This window comes from Syngnathus floridae, chromosome 2 (assembly GCF_059516105.1).
Source record: "Syngnathus floridae isolate MCC-2025c chromosome 2, RoL_Sflo_1.0, whole genome shotgun sequence".
In the NCBI taxonomy this organism is placed as follows: domain Eukaryota; kingdom Metazoa; phylum Chordata; class Actinopteri; order Syngnathiformes; family Syngnathidae; genus Syngnathus; species Syngnathus floridae.
The window spans coordinates 5,310,619-5,330,841 of NC_142414.1; the positions used below are offsets into that span (position 1 = coordinate 5,310,619).

Sequence of the window (20,223 nt, forward strand, 5' to 3'; positions counted from 1 at the left end):
GTAAATTATTACAAATTCGAGGTTCCACCATTACTTGAACTTGTATTCCTAGAATTAGAGGCCAGGGTGCTCACAATCACACCATGCAAACATTAAATAGTAATTCAGAAAAGCATCCAAGCGCTGAAGTAAGTTTTACCAGTTGACAATGCAACTTGGAGCACATTTTTATCAAATATAAGCAAGGTTGTCCAGAGCAGACAGATCTTTTTTTCTGACATTAAATGTAAACTAGTGCTTCAACCGAAACAAAACACCAGCACCAAAATTAATTTTCTTCAAAACATTCAATATGTGGTTTAAAGGTCAGTGTTGAGTCAAGTAGTTACATTCATCAAGATTCTGAATAGGTCTACTATCATTATGCAGGGATGAGAATTTTCCATGGATCCGCGGATTTCCGTGTTTTTTTCCGTCGACTGTATCTTCGTGAATCGTGTAAATCCGTATTTTTTTATATATGGGGAGGAGCGGCCAGCCAGCTGCCTGGGCAACGTTAGCCTCGGCGACTCACGAGCATCCCGCCCACCACAACGGCATGCGCACACACATATATATATATAAAAATTTGTTATACCGTAATTTTCGGAGTATAAATCGCATTTTGGGGGGCAATTTATTCGACAAAATCCCACACCAAGAACAGTCATGAACAAGCAACAACAGGATAAACCAGGGGTGGGCAAACTTTTTGACTTGCGGGCCGAAGTGGGTTCTAAATTTGGACCGGAGGGCCGAACCAGGAGTAGATGGATGTAGTGTTTGTGTGAAGTAATATAAACGACCTGTAAAGGTCATTGCATAAAAGGTTTTGGCCTTTAGTAGGTAGTAAAGCATGGATATTCAAAAAAGGTTTTTTGAAAACAAATGCATTTATTAACAGCATTAAAAAAAAAGAAAATTCACCATAAAACTGCTATCAGTGATTCTCATAAAATACGACACTGTTATTATGAATAACAGTCTCCATCACTTCACTGCCTGCAGGTCAGATTAATGAAAGATGTTTATCTTATGAGATCACATCAAACGGCAAACATTACGACCAAATATATCATCTTGAAGAATCGGTGAAAGCATACATCCAAATAAAGTAATCAAAACCGCAACATGGTGAGGGGTATCTGAAATTCAGAGCAGAATTTTAACTCACAAACACCTGGTAAAAGAGGTGAGGAAACGGGAAACACTTCCTCAAAGTAAGCCTTAAGAACTTTACAGGTTAAGATTAGTCGCAAACAGGTGGTGCATCAATGTCCTTGAGTATCCTGCATTGTTTGAAAATGAGAATGGTCACTAGTTTCAATCCCTGCTATTTGTACAAATCATATTCAAAATGCATTTTTTTACAACAAACTTGAGAGCCTTCCCTTAATTTTCAGTGTTGGTCTCCCTTTTTTTGCTAGTGCGTCATAGTCTGGAGTAAAATTTGTTGTGGCAATTCTTAGGAGATATCCGAGGTGTTGGTCCGTTTACCTAGATCTGTGACGGGTTGATGTTGATGTTCATGTGGCTGAACGTCACGTCGCATACATCAAGCCAAATTGTCCACTCTTTTTTAAACACTCGGCACTCAGTGTCCACCTTGCTTTTCCTTGGGCGATTCATTTTAATGGAAGGATTCCAGGGGAAGGTTTGTGGGTGGCTTTAGCGTAAAACTGTATCTGAAAGCTCGGCGCGCGAATTACAAGAATGCTGTCGTCACAGCCCACGCTCTAAATTCAGCACTGATACAAATAGAGCGCGAGTGCGCCGTGTCCGTACTACTGAGTACGTACACGCACTTGTGAGTGTGCACCGAGCTTTCTGACACGGCTTCCGGTAGTAAATGCGCAGGCGAGCGGTGCCCCATCTACTGGGGAAACGCAGTCATTGCAGGCAAAACGACCCCAAAAAATGTTTAATAATACAATTTATTCAGGGTTGGCGGGCCGGATTAAACGGTCCCATGGGCCGGATGTGGCCCGCGGGCCGTAGTTTGCCCATACCTGGGCTAAACGATAGGTATGCTAAAGTGACAAACACAAACAAAGAGCTGAGAACGGGCCTGACATAACATATAGAGTTATTAAAGACAACTATTACATAAATAACATGTTTATAAAACCATCTGTGTCACTCCAATTCATTAAATCCATCGATCGTTCGATACGATAGCAACAACAGGCTAAACGATAGGTATGCTAAAGTGACAAACACAAACGAAGAGCTGAGAATGGGCCTGACGTAACATATTAAAGTTATTAAAGAGTTATTAAAGAGAACTATTACATAAATAACACGTTTATAAAACCATCAGTGTCACTCCAATTCATTAAATCCATCGACCGTTCTTTGTCAACAATGGGTGCGCGCGGCTGACGGCGCTTGCAATTCAAAATATTCCACAGGCCCTTATAATGATATATAAATTATATTTCAAATAACAATTATATAAGCAATATTATCAAACCATCCGTGCACTTTAAATCATTAAATCCATCCATCAAATTCCTCGTCCTTTGTCAACAACGCCGCGCGTGCGTCCTGACGTCAGCCTCGTTGTTATTCCACAGATCTACTATATAACTAGATTGTAGCGTTAACAAAGTATAAGGAAAGATGTGGGTTTGGTAAACGGCTCTTTAGTTAACAAAACAAACTTCCAAGCGTGTGGAGGCGTGGACTTCCAGTCACCGATATGGAAGAGAGCTCCATACAATAGTACCGGGCGTGCGTAGAAGCCAGGTCCGAGCCCCATGCACCGTCCGCGGACAGCCACCCGGCCGAGCGCCGGCCCCCGACTTCGATCCACGGAGGTGAACAAGAGCTCAGTAGAGTAGGACCGGGCGTCCGTAAAAGCCATAATAGTTTTTCAAACCTTCTATGTCACTCCAAATCCTTAATTCCTTCAATCTCTGCGTCCTCCGTGTCACTTAGAAACAAAGCCGCTAATGATGCCGGTAGTACGTACGTGGGTACGTTTGTCCTTTATGGAAACAACCGCCGCGCCACACCGCGCCGCGCCGTGCCACTGACGTCACTTGAAATTCAAATTACAGTAATGCTTTGGTACATCACGGTTCTCCAAACTTTTTTTCTGCTGCTCGATTACTGTTTTCGGCTGCATATTTTACAACTTGAAGTTTGTTACCTGCAAAATATGAGTTTCTTTTTGGTGCCATTTTTCTTAAGCACTTCCCATTTAGAGCGCCCTCATCCAGTTTCGTCTGAAAATATATATTTTTATCAGATGTAATTTTTTTGTTTTGTTTATTTGGTTGTTTCATCAAAGTCAAAGTCTGCTTTATTGTCGATTTCTTCATATGCCAAGACACACAAAGAGATCGAAATTATGTTTCCACTATCCCATGGTGACAAGACATAGTACACAATATGCATACAAGTAAACAACACAAAAAAAACAAGAAGGCACAAACAATGGATAAATAAGAGTGATGAATAAATAATAAATAAACAAATAACATAATAAATATAAGAGGAGCAAAAATGGAGCAAGTGTGCATACAGCAGACAGTGGACTTGGATATGGCGCTTTAAAGTGTTAATTGCTTTATTTGATTTTTTCCTCTATTTTTTACGTTTTGAATATGTTCAAGATAAAGATATAAAAGCATGTGAAGTGATCAACTATACTAGAAATAACATGTGAAGTGGTCAACTATACTTGTAAGTGATGTGTTAATGATCAAGTAAAAATTTGTGAAAAAAAACATAAGTCGCTCCTGAGTATAAGTCGCCCCCCCCACCCAAACTATGAAAAAAACGCGACTTATAGTCCGAAAATTACGGTATATATATATATATATATATATATATATATATATATATATATATATATATATATATATATATATATATCATCCCTGATTATGTGTAAAGGAAAGAATTTAACCCAGAAGTTGGTTTTTTTTATTAGTCCATAAATCATGACACGTTTTTACTTTGGTTCAGTAGTAATTAATTTTCAAAACGTCACGACTGAAGGATGTTAAAGTCATGCTGTAATGATTGATGAGTGCGACACACTATTTTTTAGAAGGAGGAAGGGAACTCGGGCTCGGGGAAGTTCCGGGACGAGACTTAGACGTGGTCGGTAATCGTGCGTTGGGTCAGGGTAGGCGGCGTTCGTGCATGGTCCGCGGACGGGCGGAAGATCAAGACAGGTGGCGTACGGGCTTGGTGGGTCAGGGCAGGCAGCAGTCGGGCTTTGTCGATCAGTACACGGATTGGGTCGGCAACTAGGAGTCAGACTGAGAACATAGCACAAGGTGCAGGAACAGACAGGGACGAATTGACAAGGGAGTGACTGCGGTGTGGTGTTTAAATCGGAACTGGTTAACGACCAGGAACAGGGGTGTGTGATTGACTTAATGGAAGGGGTGTGGCTGTGACAGGTATCCATGGTGATGGAGTGACAGAGAATACCGGCTGGTAACAGGTGGTTTTAAGTGTGAATAATGGTGTCATCAGCATATAACTCAACTCAATCTGGAAAAATACAGGAAAGGTCATTAATGACAAAAAAAAAAAAAAGAAGAGGACCCAGGGTTCAGCCTCGAGGATCACCTCTCGGGAGAACTAATAAATCTAACTTAAAGAGATATTGTTTTCGGAAATGTAAATAACAAACCACAATAGAGCATGCTGAGACAGACCCACAGCATATAACTTATCCAACAATAAGTAACAGTCAACTAGGTCAAACGCTTTTGTAAGGTCAGCAAAAATTGACCCAGTAAGTATACCCTGATCAGCTGCCAAAATACCATACATGCCCATTTTTTACAAATAATTTCCCGTGAGAGCCATACCATTTAAAAAAAAAAAACAATAGGCTAGATACAATTAAATGCATGTATTTTGATTAAGACCAACGATTTTTTGAGTGCAGTAATGTATTGTTTTTAATAACGTCACCAAAAGAGCCATATTGGCTCGCGAGCCATAGGTTCCTGACTCCTGGTATAGGGGGTTGGCTCGGATGGTTATGCTCTTTTCACCCTCGGGTGTTGGTCAGAACACAGGAGGGAAAATGTGGTTCAGTTTTGATTGCTTTAGTGAATTAATGGCAAAAAGGTAACAGGCACTGTGGCTCATAGGGGCATACAGGCAAACTGGCAAAAGGGTATCGGCACACCTTTGGTCGTAAGGATGTGAGAGCAGGTGTGTGTAGTGTACATGGGTGAGTCTTTGGGTGTGTGAATGGATTCTTGTGTGTGTGATTCTTGTGCAAAGCGTGTGAAGGGTTTGAAGGGTGTGTGGTTCTGCAACAGACAGAAATAGTAGACAGTAAGTCAACGCTCAACTTCTGATGTTACACAACACACATTACATAACTAACTGCGTAACGGTTCCGCTATATCAAGGGTCACCAACCTTTCTTAAACCGAGAGCTACTTCCTGGGTACTAATTAAGGCAAAAGGCTACCAGTTTGACACACACTTCTGAAATAGCCAATTTGCTCAATTTGGCTTTCACTATGTGTTATTATTGTCATTTCCAGTTCACATGTAAGTGTTATTTTAACAAGAATAGTAAAAATACAGTCCAACCTTGGTTTTTGACCACAATCCGTTCCAGAAGGCGTTTCGAGAAGCGAATCGGTCGAATACCGAATCCATTTTTGCCATTACAAATAATGGAAAAAAATGTAATCCGTTTCAAGACAAAAAAAAAAAAAATGACTTTTTTAAGCATTTTTTCATTTGCGCATATTTGTCCGATTGTGCAACTGCAGCACACCGCCGAACGCGCAACCGTAACGCGTCGCCCACTGCGCAACAGCACCGCGCTGATCGCATAATTGTGACAGAGCCGTCACTGAAATTTAGAAAATATTTTTAAAGTCCTGATGTACTTTCCAAAATTTAAGTGGATCTAAGTGCGCAGGGAGCTTAATTTTGTCCTATCGCGCAGCTGCTGCGCACCGCCGAACGCGCAACAGTAGCGCGTCGCCGACCACGCAACTGTATCACGCTGGTGGCATTATTGTGACAAAGCCGTCCCTAAAATTTTGAAAATATTTTTAAAGTCCTTTACTTTCCAAAATTTAAGTGGACCTCAGTGCGCAGGGAGCTTAATTTGGTCCGATCGCACAACCGCAGCGCGCCGGGCACTCACTGTCGCATTGCTTTAAGAGCGTCTTTGTGTTTTAGGATGGCTTTACTGCTCCCACTTGCTTTCTTTGGAGGCATGATTAGGGGTTAATACAATCCTCAAAGTAACGAGAATACAATAACAACGAAGTCAGTCGGCATCCGGGCCGCGTGGTCGGGTTTTCCCGGGTCCTCCCGGCTCATCTCGCGAGGTTCGACCTCCGAATTTTGTTCGACAACCGAAGCAAAAAATTCTCGAATTTTTTGTTCAAATTCCGATTTGTTCGAGAACCAGGACATTCGAAAACCGAGGTTTGACTGTAAAATAGATAGATGCAGCTCACTGACAAGTGCCGCTATTTGAGCTAATTTTAGAACAGTCCTGCGGGCGACTCATGCGGTCCTCACGGGCGACCTAGTGCCCGCGGGCACCGTGTTTGACCCCTGCGCTATACTAAATAACCATAAATGAAATACTCTCGGCAACACACCACACATAAGTCATTGAGACAGCAAAATACATTTGCTGGCGACCGTTAGTAGCCGTGGTGCTGCCTAACGGCTACACGTACGATGCGAGCAAAATTTAAAGGAGCACAACGAAGCTATCAATCAAACAGCGCACACACAAAACAAACCACATTCAGACAAACGGCACAACAGTAGACAGTAGTGACAATGAAATGTGTATACTCACTTTGTGTCAAAGACGCACACGATCATAGCAACACACTCAGTCGACACCAGCAACTTTTAACTTACTGCTGCGCACAAGCTCCAACAATCGCGATAAGATGAGGTAACTCTCGCGAGACTTAAGGCGCGGTGACGTAACTGTCCAACATTTTAACATCAACATAGGAACCTTTCTAACATTTTCTCCATTTTCTGTTATCTCTTCTCTTATTTTCTTCTCTTTTCTTTCTTACCGCTATTTTTTTATTTTTCTTCTTCTATCGCTATTTTTATTTTTCTTCTTTGTGACAGGGGTTCGCTTTGGCCTGGGGAGTTAAGTTCAGCATTAGCTTTAAAGATATCTGGCGCCTTCTAGCGTTGTGAATGGGTATGTCTAGACCCCGAATGTAAGACGACCCCCACTTATTCAGTCTTATTTCAATGCAAAAAACACAGTCTTATATTCAGGCCAATACGGTAATACAGTAATCCCTTGTTCTTGGCTGGGGTTACGTTCCAAAAAGAACCCATGATCAGTGAAATCCGTGAAGTAGAAACCTTTATTTTTTACTATGATTATTCAGGTATAACATTGAAACCAAAGGACAAAATTTGTTTACAGGCCCAAGAGAAGTAAACACTTTCTTCCACATCGTGCTAACACGCGAAAACGGACCTATCAAGGAATGTAAACGAACATTTGGAGTGTGGTGAATTGTCTTTGTTTCCCCCCCCCCTCTGTCAGGCCCGTAGCTTTTATACCTGACAAGAAGCTGATGTCACGGCTTTGGGTAACAGCTGCAGTTGGAGTCTCAGTCTGCTTGTTTCCCCTAAAAGGTCATCCCTTCAGCTCTCCCTGATCACGGACAACTGGCCCTTCTATCTTCTAAGTACCTATACATTACTGAAACTAAAGCTTCTCTGTACAGCAAAAATAGTTTGATAGTCTTACTGCTACTAGTGGATCATCTCATGCAACATACAGATACGCATAAAGTTCAAAATTCACTTCAGGAGCAATACTACACTGTTCTAAAGGTTAGACACATGTGATCGTTCATTTCTCTTGTTAATAGACCCACTTACATCGTGAATGACTCCTGTACCACTGTAACCGACATATGTACACAAACGTAAAACAGGAAGTGGTATCACCTGAAAACGGCCTCCAAAATAAATGACCCTACCTCAAATCAAAGCACGACTGAATAACATGGAGAATTCTGAACACATACTGTAAATATGTTTTTAGAACAACTTTTATGATTATAAATTTTTTGTAACAAGGTACCAGTATACATACTGTAAATGTTTTCAGAACTCTTTTATTATTATAACAATTTTTCTATAACAAGGTACAACAGTGTAAATATGTTTTTAGAACTCTTATTATTGTAAAAAAAAATTTATAAAAAGGTACAAGTGTACGCACTGCAATTGTGTGGGCACTCATTGCCTTCTACTGGCGGGTGGGCAAGTTTTATGCCATAATTCCTCAATTTATTTTGACTTTTACATTTTTTTTAATTTGGAAAAATAATCTGCGATGCAGTGAGATCGTGATAAACGAACCGCGATGTTGATTACTGTATAAGTATGATTTAGAAATTTAAACACCATTGTATTGAAATTTCCAACACATGGTGTATTTTGTTGGCCACTACAGTGCGTGGATGCATTGCAAGTCAATTAGAAGAGTTTATCTTGCAAAGCAATGTAACGTGTCCACCTTCAAAAATACTATATGAGACTAACATCATGCATAGTGAAACCAAAGTCACGGTTGTGCATGAATTTGCTGTTGCATTGTGGTCCATTACACAATACTAAAGTTTTTTTAAACAATCCCCAATACTTTTACGCTACATAAACCTTTCCCATTCCCTTAATAACCATTCCCACACTGTTCTGTACGTGTATTGTACCTGCTTCTGTACCGGTTGGTACTCCTCCTATCTTCGAGTTAACGCTCTATCAGGGCTCATTGCCGCTGTCCCAACACCTGGATGGCAGTGCTTTTTTCCTACGTGCAAGGGAGCCAGCCACCCACCCCGCGCTTGTCCTTAGTGAATCACATTGCTCAGATGCACACCCCGCTCATTGTCGCTGTCCCAACACTTTCACCACGCCAGTGCATTTTTCCCTCGTGTGCGGCTGTGTCATGTCACCACTCTCGCCCTGTTAGACCTCGCCCGTCGCCAATACAGAACTGCGCGTGCTAATCAGTGCTGATCATCTGTTTGACATACGTACGCCTGCCAACTGATTCCCGTTTGTCTGATATGCTGTGTAGTGGTACGCCTGCTCGTTGTCTGCCTTGACACACGCACACCTACCACCTGATTCGTGTTTGCCTGAGCCGCTCTATAACAAGATTCCGCCATGACACGAGCTCACTGACCAGCTCGCTGGTGTTCTAGCCTCCTTTTTCCTCTTTTCGCATTCCCTAAACAAACAGTCCGTGTTAGACATGGTGGTCCTGCGTCGTTCGTGACAGGCTGGCTGCCGCACTTCCCGCGCTTGCCCACAGTGACGTACATTGCTCAGAGGCACGCCCTGCAGTCAGCACGTATTTAAACGCCGTTGTAGTATGTGACTTTACGTACAAGAGTGTGACGTGACTGCCGTAAAACTGTTTGTTGGTCGGAAAAACGTTGAGTGTGTGTGTGATGAAAAATAAATGACAGTGAGCACGTAGCCGTTGTCCGCGTGTTTGTGAACATAACATTGGCGACGAGGATGGAGCTTCCTTTATCACCTCTTTCACCGTTTCTTGCTTTTTCCGGGGAGCCATCAGTCCTGTGGTCAGACTTTTATTGCAGCCGTCGGGCGACACGACGCTAGCGATGCAAGGCCAAGGGCGATGCTATTTTCACTGCCTGGGCACCAAGGGACAACGGATTTTCCGGTCTCTCAGCCAGCGACAAAGTATGCCAACTGTGTTGCCTTGCTCTCCGCACATTTCGCGGCCCCACAGAGCGCCATGGTACGGCGTCAGCCAGCAGCAGCCCGGTGAGTGGGTCCACCATTACGTCGCCGATCTCCGTGGGTTGACCAGCCTGTGTAAATTCGCCGTCTTGGAAGAGGAGATGATTCGGGATCAGCTGGCGGAGCATACGACCGACACGAGGCTGTGTGAGAAGCTGTTTATGTCACAGGACGATACAACGCTATCTAAGGCGGTGGACATGGCCTTCAAGCTCGAGTCGGCTGCCATGCTCGCGTCCCGGCCAGAGCCCCTCCCACCCCACTCCGCTGGCTCAGATGGTGGCTTTAACGGCCCCGCTCTCCGAGGCTACGTCCGACGAGCTCGAGGTTAACGTCGCGGGGCGACAGGGCGCCACACCACATCAGCACTGTGGGAATTGCAGCTCTTTGTCACACCCTACGCATGCCTGCCTGTCCGGCCATGGGACAGAGGTACCAGCGATGTGGTAGATTAAACCACTTCTCCAGAGTGTGCCGCTCTGCACCCGCTCCTGCCAGCCCCAGGTCTCGCTCATCCACTACCTTTAGCCACACCACCATCCACTCTGTAGATTCCAGTGCAAAGCCGTTTCAGTGGTGCACAGTGGAGCTGGATGGTGTGTGCCTGCCACTGCTGCTGGACACTGTGGCCTCCAGGTCTCTTTTGAACGTGTCCACGGTCCATCGGCTCGTTCCCGGACTGACGATTGAGCCAGGCGCGGAGGACCTGTACGGCTATGGGCAAGTTAAGATTGGCATGGTTGGTCCTGCCAACTTTGCGGTGCGCTACGGCTCCAGGACTCTCCCTGCATTAACTTTTCAGGTATCTTGCCATGGGACCAACCTCCTCGGGTTCGACCTATTTTGTACCCTCGGCTTGGGCGACACCATACTGACGGTGACCGCGCCCTGGTTGCAACGCTGGCCTTCACTGTTTGCTGGGCTGGGCTGCCTCACTGCCTTTGACCACCACCCGCTCCTGGATCCTGCTGTGACTCTAGTCATCCAGCCTCTACGTTTGCTGCACTCGCCCTGCATGACGGGGTCACGGCCAAGTTGCAAAAACTCTTGGACGCAGGCATCATTGAGCGGGTGGACGCATCACCATGGATTTCCAACCTGGTGGTGGCGGAGAAGAAGACAGGAGGCCTACGCCCCTGCATCGATCTCAGGCAGGTGAACAAGGCGGTGATTCCGGATAACAGAAGAGCTCTCAGCCAAGTTTCATAGCTCAGCAGTCTTCTCTAAGCTTGATCTCCACCAGGGCTACCTCCAGGTTCCCCTGCACCCAGAGAGCCGCAACTTCACCGCTTGTCACTCACATGGGGGTCTTCAGGTACACGTGCATGCCTTTCGGATTTAGCTCCGCCCCCAGCTGTTTCCAGACGATCGTGGCCACAATCTTTGCTGGCATCCCTGGCGTGGTCGTGTACCTGGATGACATCGTGGTTCATGGAGTGTCGTCAGCCCTACACGACGACCGCCTCTCCAAGGTGCTGGATGTTCTCTCCCGCTATAACCTCATGGTGAACGCTGAGGAATGCACCTTTTCTGCGTCCGCCATCGAGTTCGTGGGCTTCCGTCTGACCGCTGACTCTCAGCCCGCTGCACTCCAATGTTGATGCCATCCTGCGCCTGCCTGAGCCCACCTGCCCGGCACACCTGTCCTCGTTCATGGGAATGACTGCATTCGGTACACTGGTGCAGCCAAAAACAACCTCGAGCTGAACCCGCTCAAGACCATGGAGATGACAGTGGACTTCAGGCGAGACCCTTCACCACTCTCACCCCTCACTATCCGCAGTAATACTGTTCTCTCCACAGACACCTTCAAGTTGCTGGGAACCACAATCTCTCGGGACCTGAAATGGACCAGCCACATAGACTCTGTCCGGAAGAAGGCCCAGAGAGGCTGTACTTTCTGAGACAGCTCAAGAAGTTCAACCTGCCACAGGAGCTGCTGAAGACCTTCAATACTGCCATCATCCAGTCTGTCCTCTGCACCTCTATCACTGTCTGGTTTGGATCAGCCTCCAAACAAGACAAACACAGACTGCAATGGACAATCAGGACTGCAGAAAAGACAATTGGAATCTACCTCCCATCTATCCAGGACTACTCCCCTCCGGACGGCGTTATAGAGCTCTGTACGCCAAAACCAGCAGACACAGAGACAGCTTCTTCCCCCAGGCTGTCGCTCTGAGGAACTCACACCACTCTTAGAGTCTCAGTCATTGCTGTGCAATAACATCCTGCTCTCCACTTCTTTTTTGAATTGTCTACATTATTTGTACTGTGTGTCCTCTCTGCATCCATTGCAGCCTGGTCATCCTGGAAGAGGGATCCTCCCATCTGTGGTCTCTTCTCAAGGTTTCTCATTTCCCCTAGTTGGAGTTTTTCCTTGCCCTCCTGGGAGTTTAAGATCAGGGAATGTTTGAGAATATTCGTCATTTTTCACACATAGTATCCTGAGTGTTGTAAGTCACCTAAATGTTGAACAGAGGCAGTGATGTACTAAAGTCAAATTCCTTGTTTGGCACGCTCAAACATGGCGAATAGACATTCTTGAATCTTGACTACGCGTTTCCTTCCCCACTACTCTAAAACCAGAGCGCCGCTGCATGCCCTCTTTAAACAAAATGCCTTGTGGTCTTGGACTCCTGCCTGCTCTGCTTGAGTCCGGCGGCTGAAAGCCCAGCTCACCTCTCCTCCAGTGCTCGCCCATTTTTATCTGCGGAGCCCCACAATCATGACCTGCGACGCGTCCAACACTGCGGTGGGTGCTGTCCTGTCCCAGCTCCACGGTGGGATTGAACGTCCTGCGGCGTTTGCTTCAAGGTCCCTCACCCCGACTGAGCAGGCGGTTGCCGACTTCCTCTCCTCCCTGTTTTCGCTGGGGTGTGCCTGACACCATCACCACGGATAACGGCCCCCAGTTCATCTCATCTGACTTTGCTTCCTTCGTGGCGGAGAGAGGGATCAAACATCTCAGAACGGCCCTGTATCACCCGCAAGCCAATGGGGGCTGGAAAGGTTCAACCAGACCCTCAAGAACAGTTTGAGAGCGCACCTGGCTGATGGCCTCTCATTCACAGCAGCCTTGGAGAACACCCTCCTGCACTACAGGGCAAGACCACACACACCGCACCTCGGCAGCCTTCCTGATGCTGGGACGTGAACTCCAGCTTCCCCTGGATCGATTACGACCTCCCAGGGAAGAGACACTGACAGCAAATCTCTCTCCCAGAGACACATGACAGGGAACCAGCAACGCATAAAGCGGCGCTACGACAGGGTGCGCAGGGTGGTACGGCCCACACGTGAAGTGTCGGACTGGGTCCGCATCCGTCGGCCCAACCGGTCCCACAAGCTGCTCTCTTTCTGGTCCTCACCACAGCAGATCACTGCACAGTTGGGGCCGGCTACCTTCCATCTGGTTGATAGCTCCCGGTGGCATGCTAACCGCCTTAGACGAGTCACACCTTCATCGGCCCAGGACCAGGACAGGCAAGCAGACTGGGATTGGGGCCTCGCAGCCCTGCAGCCGGATAATCCAGTAGGGCACCCACCAGAGGTTGAGGCACAGGATACCAGTCTGGAACCGGGGCCCCGCCCTGTCCGGGTTCACCAGAGGCCCTCTTACCTGGCTTCACAACACCCGTGCTCCACAGACATAGCTCGTCACATGGCACAATAATCCACAGGGCTATGCAGGTAGAATGGTAGTCTACCCGGTTTACCTAGATAGGTTGACTATGTTCCAGTCTGTTACGTTATATTGCACTAACTTGTTGTCGTGGGTTGGCATTCTGCGAAGGGGGGATGAATGTGGTATGTGACTTTACGTACAAGAGTGTGACGTGACTGCCGTAAAACAGTGTGTTGGTCGGAAAAACGGTGAGTGTGTGTGTGTGAAGTAAAAGAAACGACAGTTGTCCACGTGTTTGTGAACATACCAATAGCCGTTCTCCCGTCACTTATAAACTCGCGAAATAACGCATTTGCGAAAGATGAAGCGCCTAAGTGGCGAGGGATCTCCCATTAATAAAGTCACCTCATGAAAAAATGTTTTCTATCCATAGGCAAGTGATCTGGCTACTACTCAATAGTAGGTGGGTGTCAACGTCATGACGTCATCTGTCCCATCATGACGGCATGCATTAAACAGTAGAGAGGGGGATTATTTTGGCAAGGACAAGACTAGACACAAAAATAAGAAGACTAGATTCTGATCAAACTTTCCATTATTGCTCTCTTTCTCCAGCAAGACCTCAATATGGGACCTCTGGAGGTACCCCTATTTTCCGGATATCTTGCTCATCATTAAGGCTGTGAATAATGGACCCAGAGCATAGGAAGAGTATAGCTTTGAAAAAAGCGTGTGTGCAGATGTGCAGAAAGGCTAACTGGGGTTGGTTAAGGCCGATGGTTACTATTATCAGGCCTAGTTGGCTTGATGTGGAAAAAGCTACAATTTTTTTTATATCATTTTGTGTTAGGGCGCAGGTGGCAGTGAATAAGGTACTTTAAGCAAAGACGAACAAAGCAAGCACAAAAAAACCAATATGGTTAAATTTCATTTGAAGCTATGAAATTCATGAGTGACCCTTCATTTCATGTTTAACTTTATAAAAAATACACAGTGACATGGGGAAAAAAGCTGTCTTTGTTGAGCAAAGTGAAAGCGTCTGAAAACGTTCAAAAGGAGACAGATGGCGTGCTGAGCACATAGTCCTGATAGTTGACCTTTGACCTCCTTTCAGGTGTTTAACAAACTTCAGGACATCAGTAACCTGGTCAGAAAGCACGACCGTCCTTCTCCTCACTGTGTTTCCCCTGGATATCCTCACTCTTCAGACTCCAGTGTGGAGGTCGTGACCCAGCAGTTGTCCAATCTGGGACCCCAAGAGGACACCTACCAGCCACCCATAGGCTCCCTCCCCACCCTCCCCCCTCCTCCTCCATTCTCTAAGAACTCTTTTCATTCTTCCATAGCTACTTCCCCCCTCCCTGTTCATTACTCCTCTCTACCGCCTTACCCACCCTCACTCCAGCCTCACTCTTCCTTCTCCTCACTCCCGCCGCTGACATCCTCTCTCCACTTTTCCTCCTCATTTGAGGGTCCTTGTGAAACTGATGAGAGTCGAGGTTTCTCCCAGTATGACCTTTCTGCTGGGAGCCAGTTCAACTCTGAACTGTTATCTTTATGCCCACCCACCGGCGACCGGAACCAAAATCGAGCTGGGCCCACAACGTCCCTTTTCAGAGAGACTTCTGAGGACGAGTACAGAATGGGACCTCATTTGTCACACATGCCCCCCAGTGGCCCTCATTTTGGAGTGGGACCAGGAGCAGGTCTACCAGAAATCTCCTCTCCTCCAGGTCTTCTCCAGTCAATGTTTCCCCATACCTTTGGTAAGATTACAAAAATTGTCTGAAATGACGTCCATAAGTACATGCCTCACATTAGTGTATATCACGTCATGTTTTGCTCTGGACTTGTGGGCAACCAGATGGTGTGCAGCCTCATGAAGAGTTCAGGGGACCGGAGGAGAGTGATGAGCTGGAATATCTTGCTGCTACAAACACCTGACTGGTGAAGATGATTGAGGGTGGGGGAACATGAACAAGTCAAGTATGTATGCCTCCCACACGGTGAACCTGGATTACATCCTACTTGTGACTCATTACACTTCCTGTCTGGCTGTCTTAAATCACAAAATTTGACCCCGGAACCTCAAGGAAAATTCACACTCCAAATGTCACAAAAAAGGCAACTGATTCATTCCTCTTGATTGACATTCAGACATTCACAAATGTTATTGACAAATTATACCAAAATGTACAGTTAAATGTTTTCATCCTCTGTTGTCAACAGTTTGTGAAACCATTCATTGCATTGCACATACTTATACAGACAATCACTTGTGTGGTCCATTGAGTGCTAATAACATGACCATAATTTCGTGCAATCTCTTGGAGACTCGGCCAAAGGCAACGGAATTGTCGTGTGTAGTGTTCTATAACTAGTTTTCCTGAGTGGCTGATCATTGGCCACTAGTTTTGCTGCTATTTGAAATTTGTGGCATTGAAATGTTGCTGATGTACGTACAAGCAGCCAATCACAAATTTTGTAACACATGAGCTTCACAATGTTTGTGAATTTGAAACGAGAGCCAGCCAGCTGCAGCAGAGCTTTTACTATTACAGTATTTATATATTTATATTGTGTTTTACAAGGAGGTACGTGGTGCACTGGTTAGCACGCCTGTCATTCGATTCCGGCTTGGGCCTTCCTGCATGGAGTTTGCATGTTCTACCCCCCTGCCTGCGTGGCTTTACTCTGGGGAATCTGGTTTCTTCACATTACAAAGACGCAATTGGGCACTTTAAATTGTCCTTAGGTTAGTTGTCTATGTGTCCTGTGATTGGCTGGCAACTCGTTCAAGGTGTACCCCGCCTACCACCCAAAGACTACTGCACACCCGCAACCCTTGTGAGGATGAAGCGGTTCAGGAATTGGATGGATGGAAAATGTGTTTTACAATAATATTTCGCTATGGTTATAATTTATGGCTATAAGGTGAAGTTTGGAGAGACTGTTGTTAAAATGCATGAGAGCTTTCACAACATTTTCGAGTGGCAGCTTGCTGCAGAGCCACTGGTTGGAGCTGCTCCAGAAACAGTCCAGCCCACCAGAATCAATCCCGCCCACTTTTCACCAAAGACAGCACCATCGACTTTTTTTTTTCTTTTTTCCAATCCATTTATTTTACTTTATTGCAAACGAATGGATTGACAATCTAGTCGAGCAAATAATCATTTTTTAATGTTAGTTTATTTTTATTGAAAATACTTTTAATAGTTTAAAACACACAAGGGTTTAACAGTTAAGTTGTTTTTATTAAATACTACTTTTCTAAATTACTATATATTTAAAATTGCGTTTCACGTTCAAAATAAGATTACAAATCATATTCATTTAGTAAACATGTTGATATATGAAGCAGACAAGTAGTTTTCAAGTTCAGTACATTTCATTACACATTAACCAATCATTGTGAATAGGTAGCTTAGTAGACATGGTACCTGCACACGGTAGCGGGCGGCCAGGTAGTTTTCCTTTTGCATTTTCTATTTAATTTCTATAACCACACTAGGGTAGGTGGATGAAGAGATTTCATTGATAAATAAGCCTTAGAATGTTCATCAAAAATTAATACCGTATTTTTCGGACTAAAAGTCGCTCCGGAATATAGGTCGCACCAGCCATAAAATGCACAATAACGTGAAAGAAAAACATATATATGAGTCGCTCCGGAGTATAAGTCGCATTTTGGGGGAAATTTATTCGACAAAATCTAACACCAATAACAGACATGAACGAGCAAGAACAGGCTAAACGATAGGTATGCTAACGTGACAAACACAAACAAAGAGCTGAGAACGGGCCTGACGTAACATTCAGAGTTATTAAAAAAACTATTACATAAATAGCATCGTCGTTATTCCACAGATCTAGTATATAACTATATTGTAGCGTTAATAAAGTACAAGGAAAGACGTGGGTTTGGAAAACGGCTCTTCATTTAACAAAACAAACTTCCAGGCGTGTGGCGGCGTGGACTTCCATCCCCGGAGGTGGCCCTTCCAGCCATGGAGGTGGAAGAGAGCTCCATAGAATAGGACCGCCCGTGCATAAAAGCCACGTCCAAGCCCCATCCACCGTCCCCGGACAGCCACCCGGCCGAGCACCGGCCCCCGACTTCCATCCGCGGAGGTGAACGAGAGCTCCGTAGAGGAGGACCGGGCATGCGTAAAAGCCATGTCCGAGCCCCATCCACCGTCCCCGGACAGCCACCCGGCCGAGCGCCGGCCCCCGACTTCCATCCACGGAGGTGAAAGAGAGCTCCGTAGAATAGGACTGGGCGTGTGTAAAAGCCGTAACAGTTTTTCAAACCTTCAGTGTCACTCCAATTCATTAAATCCTTCAAACTCTTCGTCCTCCGTGTCACTTACAAACAAAGCCGCTAATGATGCCGGTAGTACGTGGGGCCCTTCGTCATCTTCGTCATCCCGTGATCGAATCTTTGTCCTTTATGTAAATAACCGCTGCGCCGCGCTGCTGATGTCACTTGAAATTCAAATTACAGTAATCCCTTGCTACATCGCGGTTCGTTTATCGCGGTTTCACTTTTTTTTTTATTTTGGAAATTTATGAAATAATTCACATATAAGTCGCTCCTCAGTATAAGTCGCACCCCCACCCAAACTATGAAAAAAAAACACGACATAGTCCGAAAAATACGGTATTCGCATCAACATCAACAGCAAAATTATTAATGCCCCTGTCCCCTCCCCTTCAGATATCTACAATGAATTCCTCGCAGGCTGTATGATCTTTCATGCCCCATGCCATCACATATTACATTATTTGTTATTTTGAACCGGTAGTTTATACTCGATTTTGTCACTGTAATTCTTCTGATGAACTGTAATTTCGTAGTTTGGGATTAATAAAGTATTCATCCTCACAGAGTTGATGTCAGAGACCTTAATCACCCTTCCCGTGGTCTGTTTCTGCTGTCAGGAAAAAGCTATCATAGTCTCAGTCGGCTCCGGTGCCGAAACAGTATTAGGCTGTCAATACTATTAATGAACTAATAACTATATTCATTATTTTCTTAGTATGCATTATTGATTAGTTTGGGATACCAGTCTTGTTCTGGTAAAACCATTTCTTTGTGAATTAAAAACAAGTTATTTTGTAATCTTGTCTCATGGCAATAAATATCTGTATGGATTCTGAGGATACTCCGGTTTCCTCCCACATCCCAAAAACATGCTTGGTAGGCCGATTGAGAACTCCAAATTGCCCCTAGGTGTGAGTGCGAATGCAAATGGTTGTTTGTCTCTGTGTGCCCTGCGATTGGCTGGCAACCGGTTCAGGGTGTCCCCCGCCTACTGCCCGATGACGGCACACCCGCGACCCCCGTGGGGACTAAGCGGTTCAAAAAATGGATGGATGGATGTTTGAGATAAACATCAATATTGATATCTTTATTTTACATTGAGTAAACTAATTAGTAAACTTAACAGAATAAACATACAATAACAACAACTAAAAACAATAAGTAAACAACACTAAATAAAATAAAACGAAGGAGAGATTAAAACTCTTACTGTAGTTATTTGTAAGAAAGAAACTTCTCTTTGTTAAACAAATGCTTGGGCCTGAAAATAGGTTTTCTTGTTTGGTTTCAATATTATACATGTATAATAATGGGAAAAAATAAAGGTTTCTACTCCGTGGATTTTGCCTATCACGGGTTCTTTTCGGAACGTAACCCCAGCGAAACATTAGGGATTACTTTATTACAATTATAACAACGATGTAGGAAGGAACTTCGGCTGAAGATCCGGAAGGGGAAGGAGAACTTGCTGGAGAAGCAAATGGGGCTTAACAACGTCAGAAACGTCTGGAGTGGTCTGCAATCCATCTCGGGCCATGGTAAAGGGGTTGATCGGAAACCAGCTGATGGGGACAAGGACTAGGCGGATGAACTCAATCTGTTCTTCAACAGATTTGATTCCGCCTCCCCCGCCTCTTCACCCTGCTCCGTACCTCAGCCTGCCACCTTCGACACTCCAGCCCCCCTCAACAACCCCCTCCCATCCCCAGAAGTAACTGCTCAGTCTTCACTCCATCACCCCAGTCTTCCAACACCCCCTCACCTTTACAGATCTTCAGGTGAGGAGTCACCTCAGAAAGATCAAGACAGGGAAGGCCCCGGGCCCAAACAGCATCTGTCCGAGACTGCTCAGGGACTGTGCGGACCAGCTGAGTGGCGTGGTCATGTACCTGTTCAACCTGAACTTGAGCCTGAACAAAGTTCCAGCCCTGTTGAAGACCTCCTGCGTGGTCCCGTACCGAAGGTGCCGCACCCCAAGGAGCCTAACCACTTCAGGCCTATTGCCTTGACTTCCCACCTGATGAAGATTATGGAGAGGATCATCCTGGGTCACCTGCGTTCCCTGGTGGGAGCGCAGCTGGACGCCCTGCAGTCTGCTTACCGGCCTGGTGTTGGGGTGGACGATGCAGTGATTTATTTGCTGCACAGAACACTGCTTCACCTGGAGGACATCGGGAGCACTGGGAGGATCATGGTCTTCGATTTGTCCAGCGCTTTTAACACCATCCAGCTGTCACTGCTCAGGGTGAAGATAGAGAAGGCGGGTGTGGACCAGCGCCTGGCTGCATGGACGACAGACTTCCTCACCAACAGGCCGCAGTATATGAGGTTACATTGCTGTGAGTCTGACGTGGTGCGCTGCAGCACAGGTGTCCCCCAGGGTACGGTGCTCTCTCCTTTCCTTTTCACCCTGTACACTTTACCCACCACACCGCACGCTGCCACATCCAGAAGTTCTCAGACGATACAGCCATTGTTGGATATGTTTCGGAGGGGAACGATCTGGAAT

The 20,223-nt window shown here is 45.6% G+C and overlaps 1 protein-coding gene across 6 annotated transcripts in view; it reads left to right on the plus strand.

The window, feature by feature from the left end:
- The window catches only part of irak1 (interleukin-1 receptor-associated kinase 1), a 40,751-nt gene extending 22,472 nt beyond the window's left edge, over positions 1 to 18,279 (plus strand). For all 6 annotated transcript variants that reach the window (XM_088369817.1, XM_088369818.1, XM_088369820.1 and 3 more), the window contains 2 exons: positions 14,505 to 15,156; positions 15,255 to 18,279. In XM_088369817.1, coding sequence (XP_088225943.1) covers positions 14,505 to 15,156; positions 15,255 to 15,334 — 732 coding nt within the window. In that variant the 3' untranslated portion in view covers positions 15,335 to 18,279. The remainder of the gene's footprint in view (positions 1 to 14,504; positions 15,157 to 15,254) is intronic.
- The last annotated feature ends 1,944 nt before the right edge of the window (positions 18,280 to 20,223 follow it).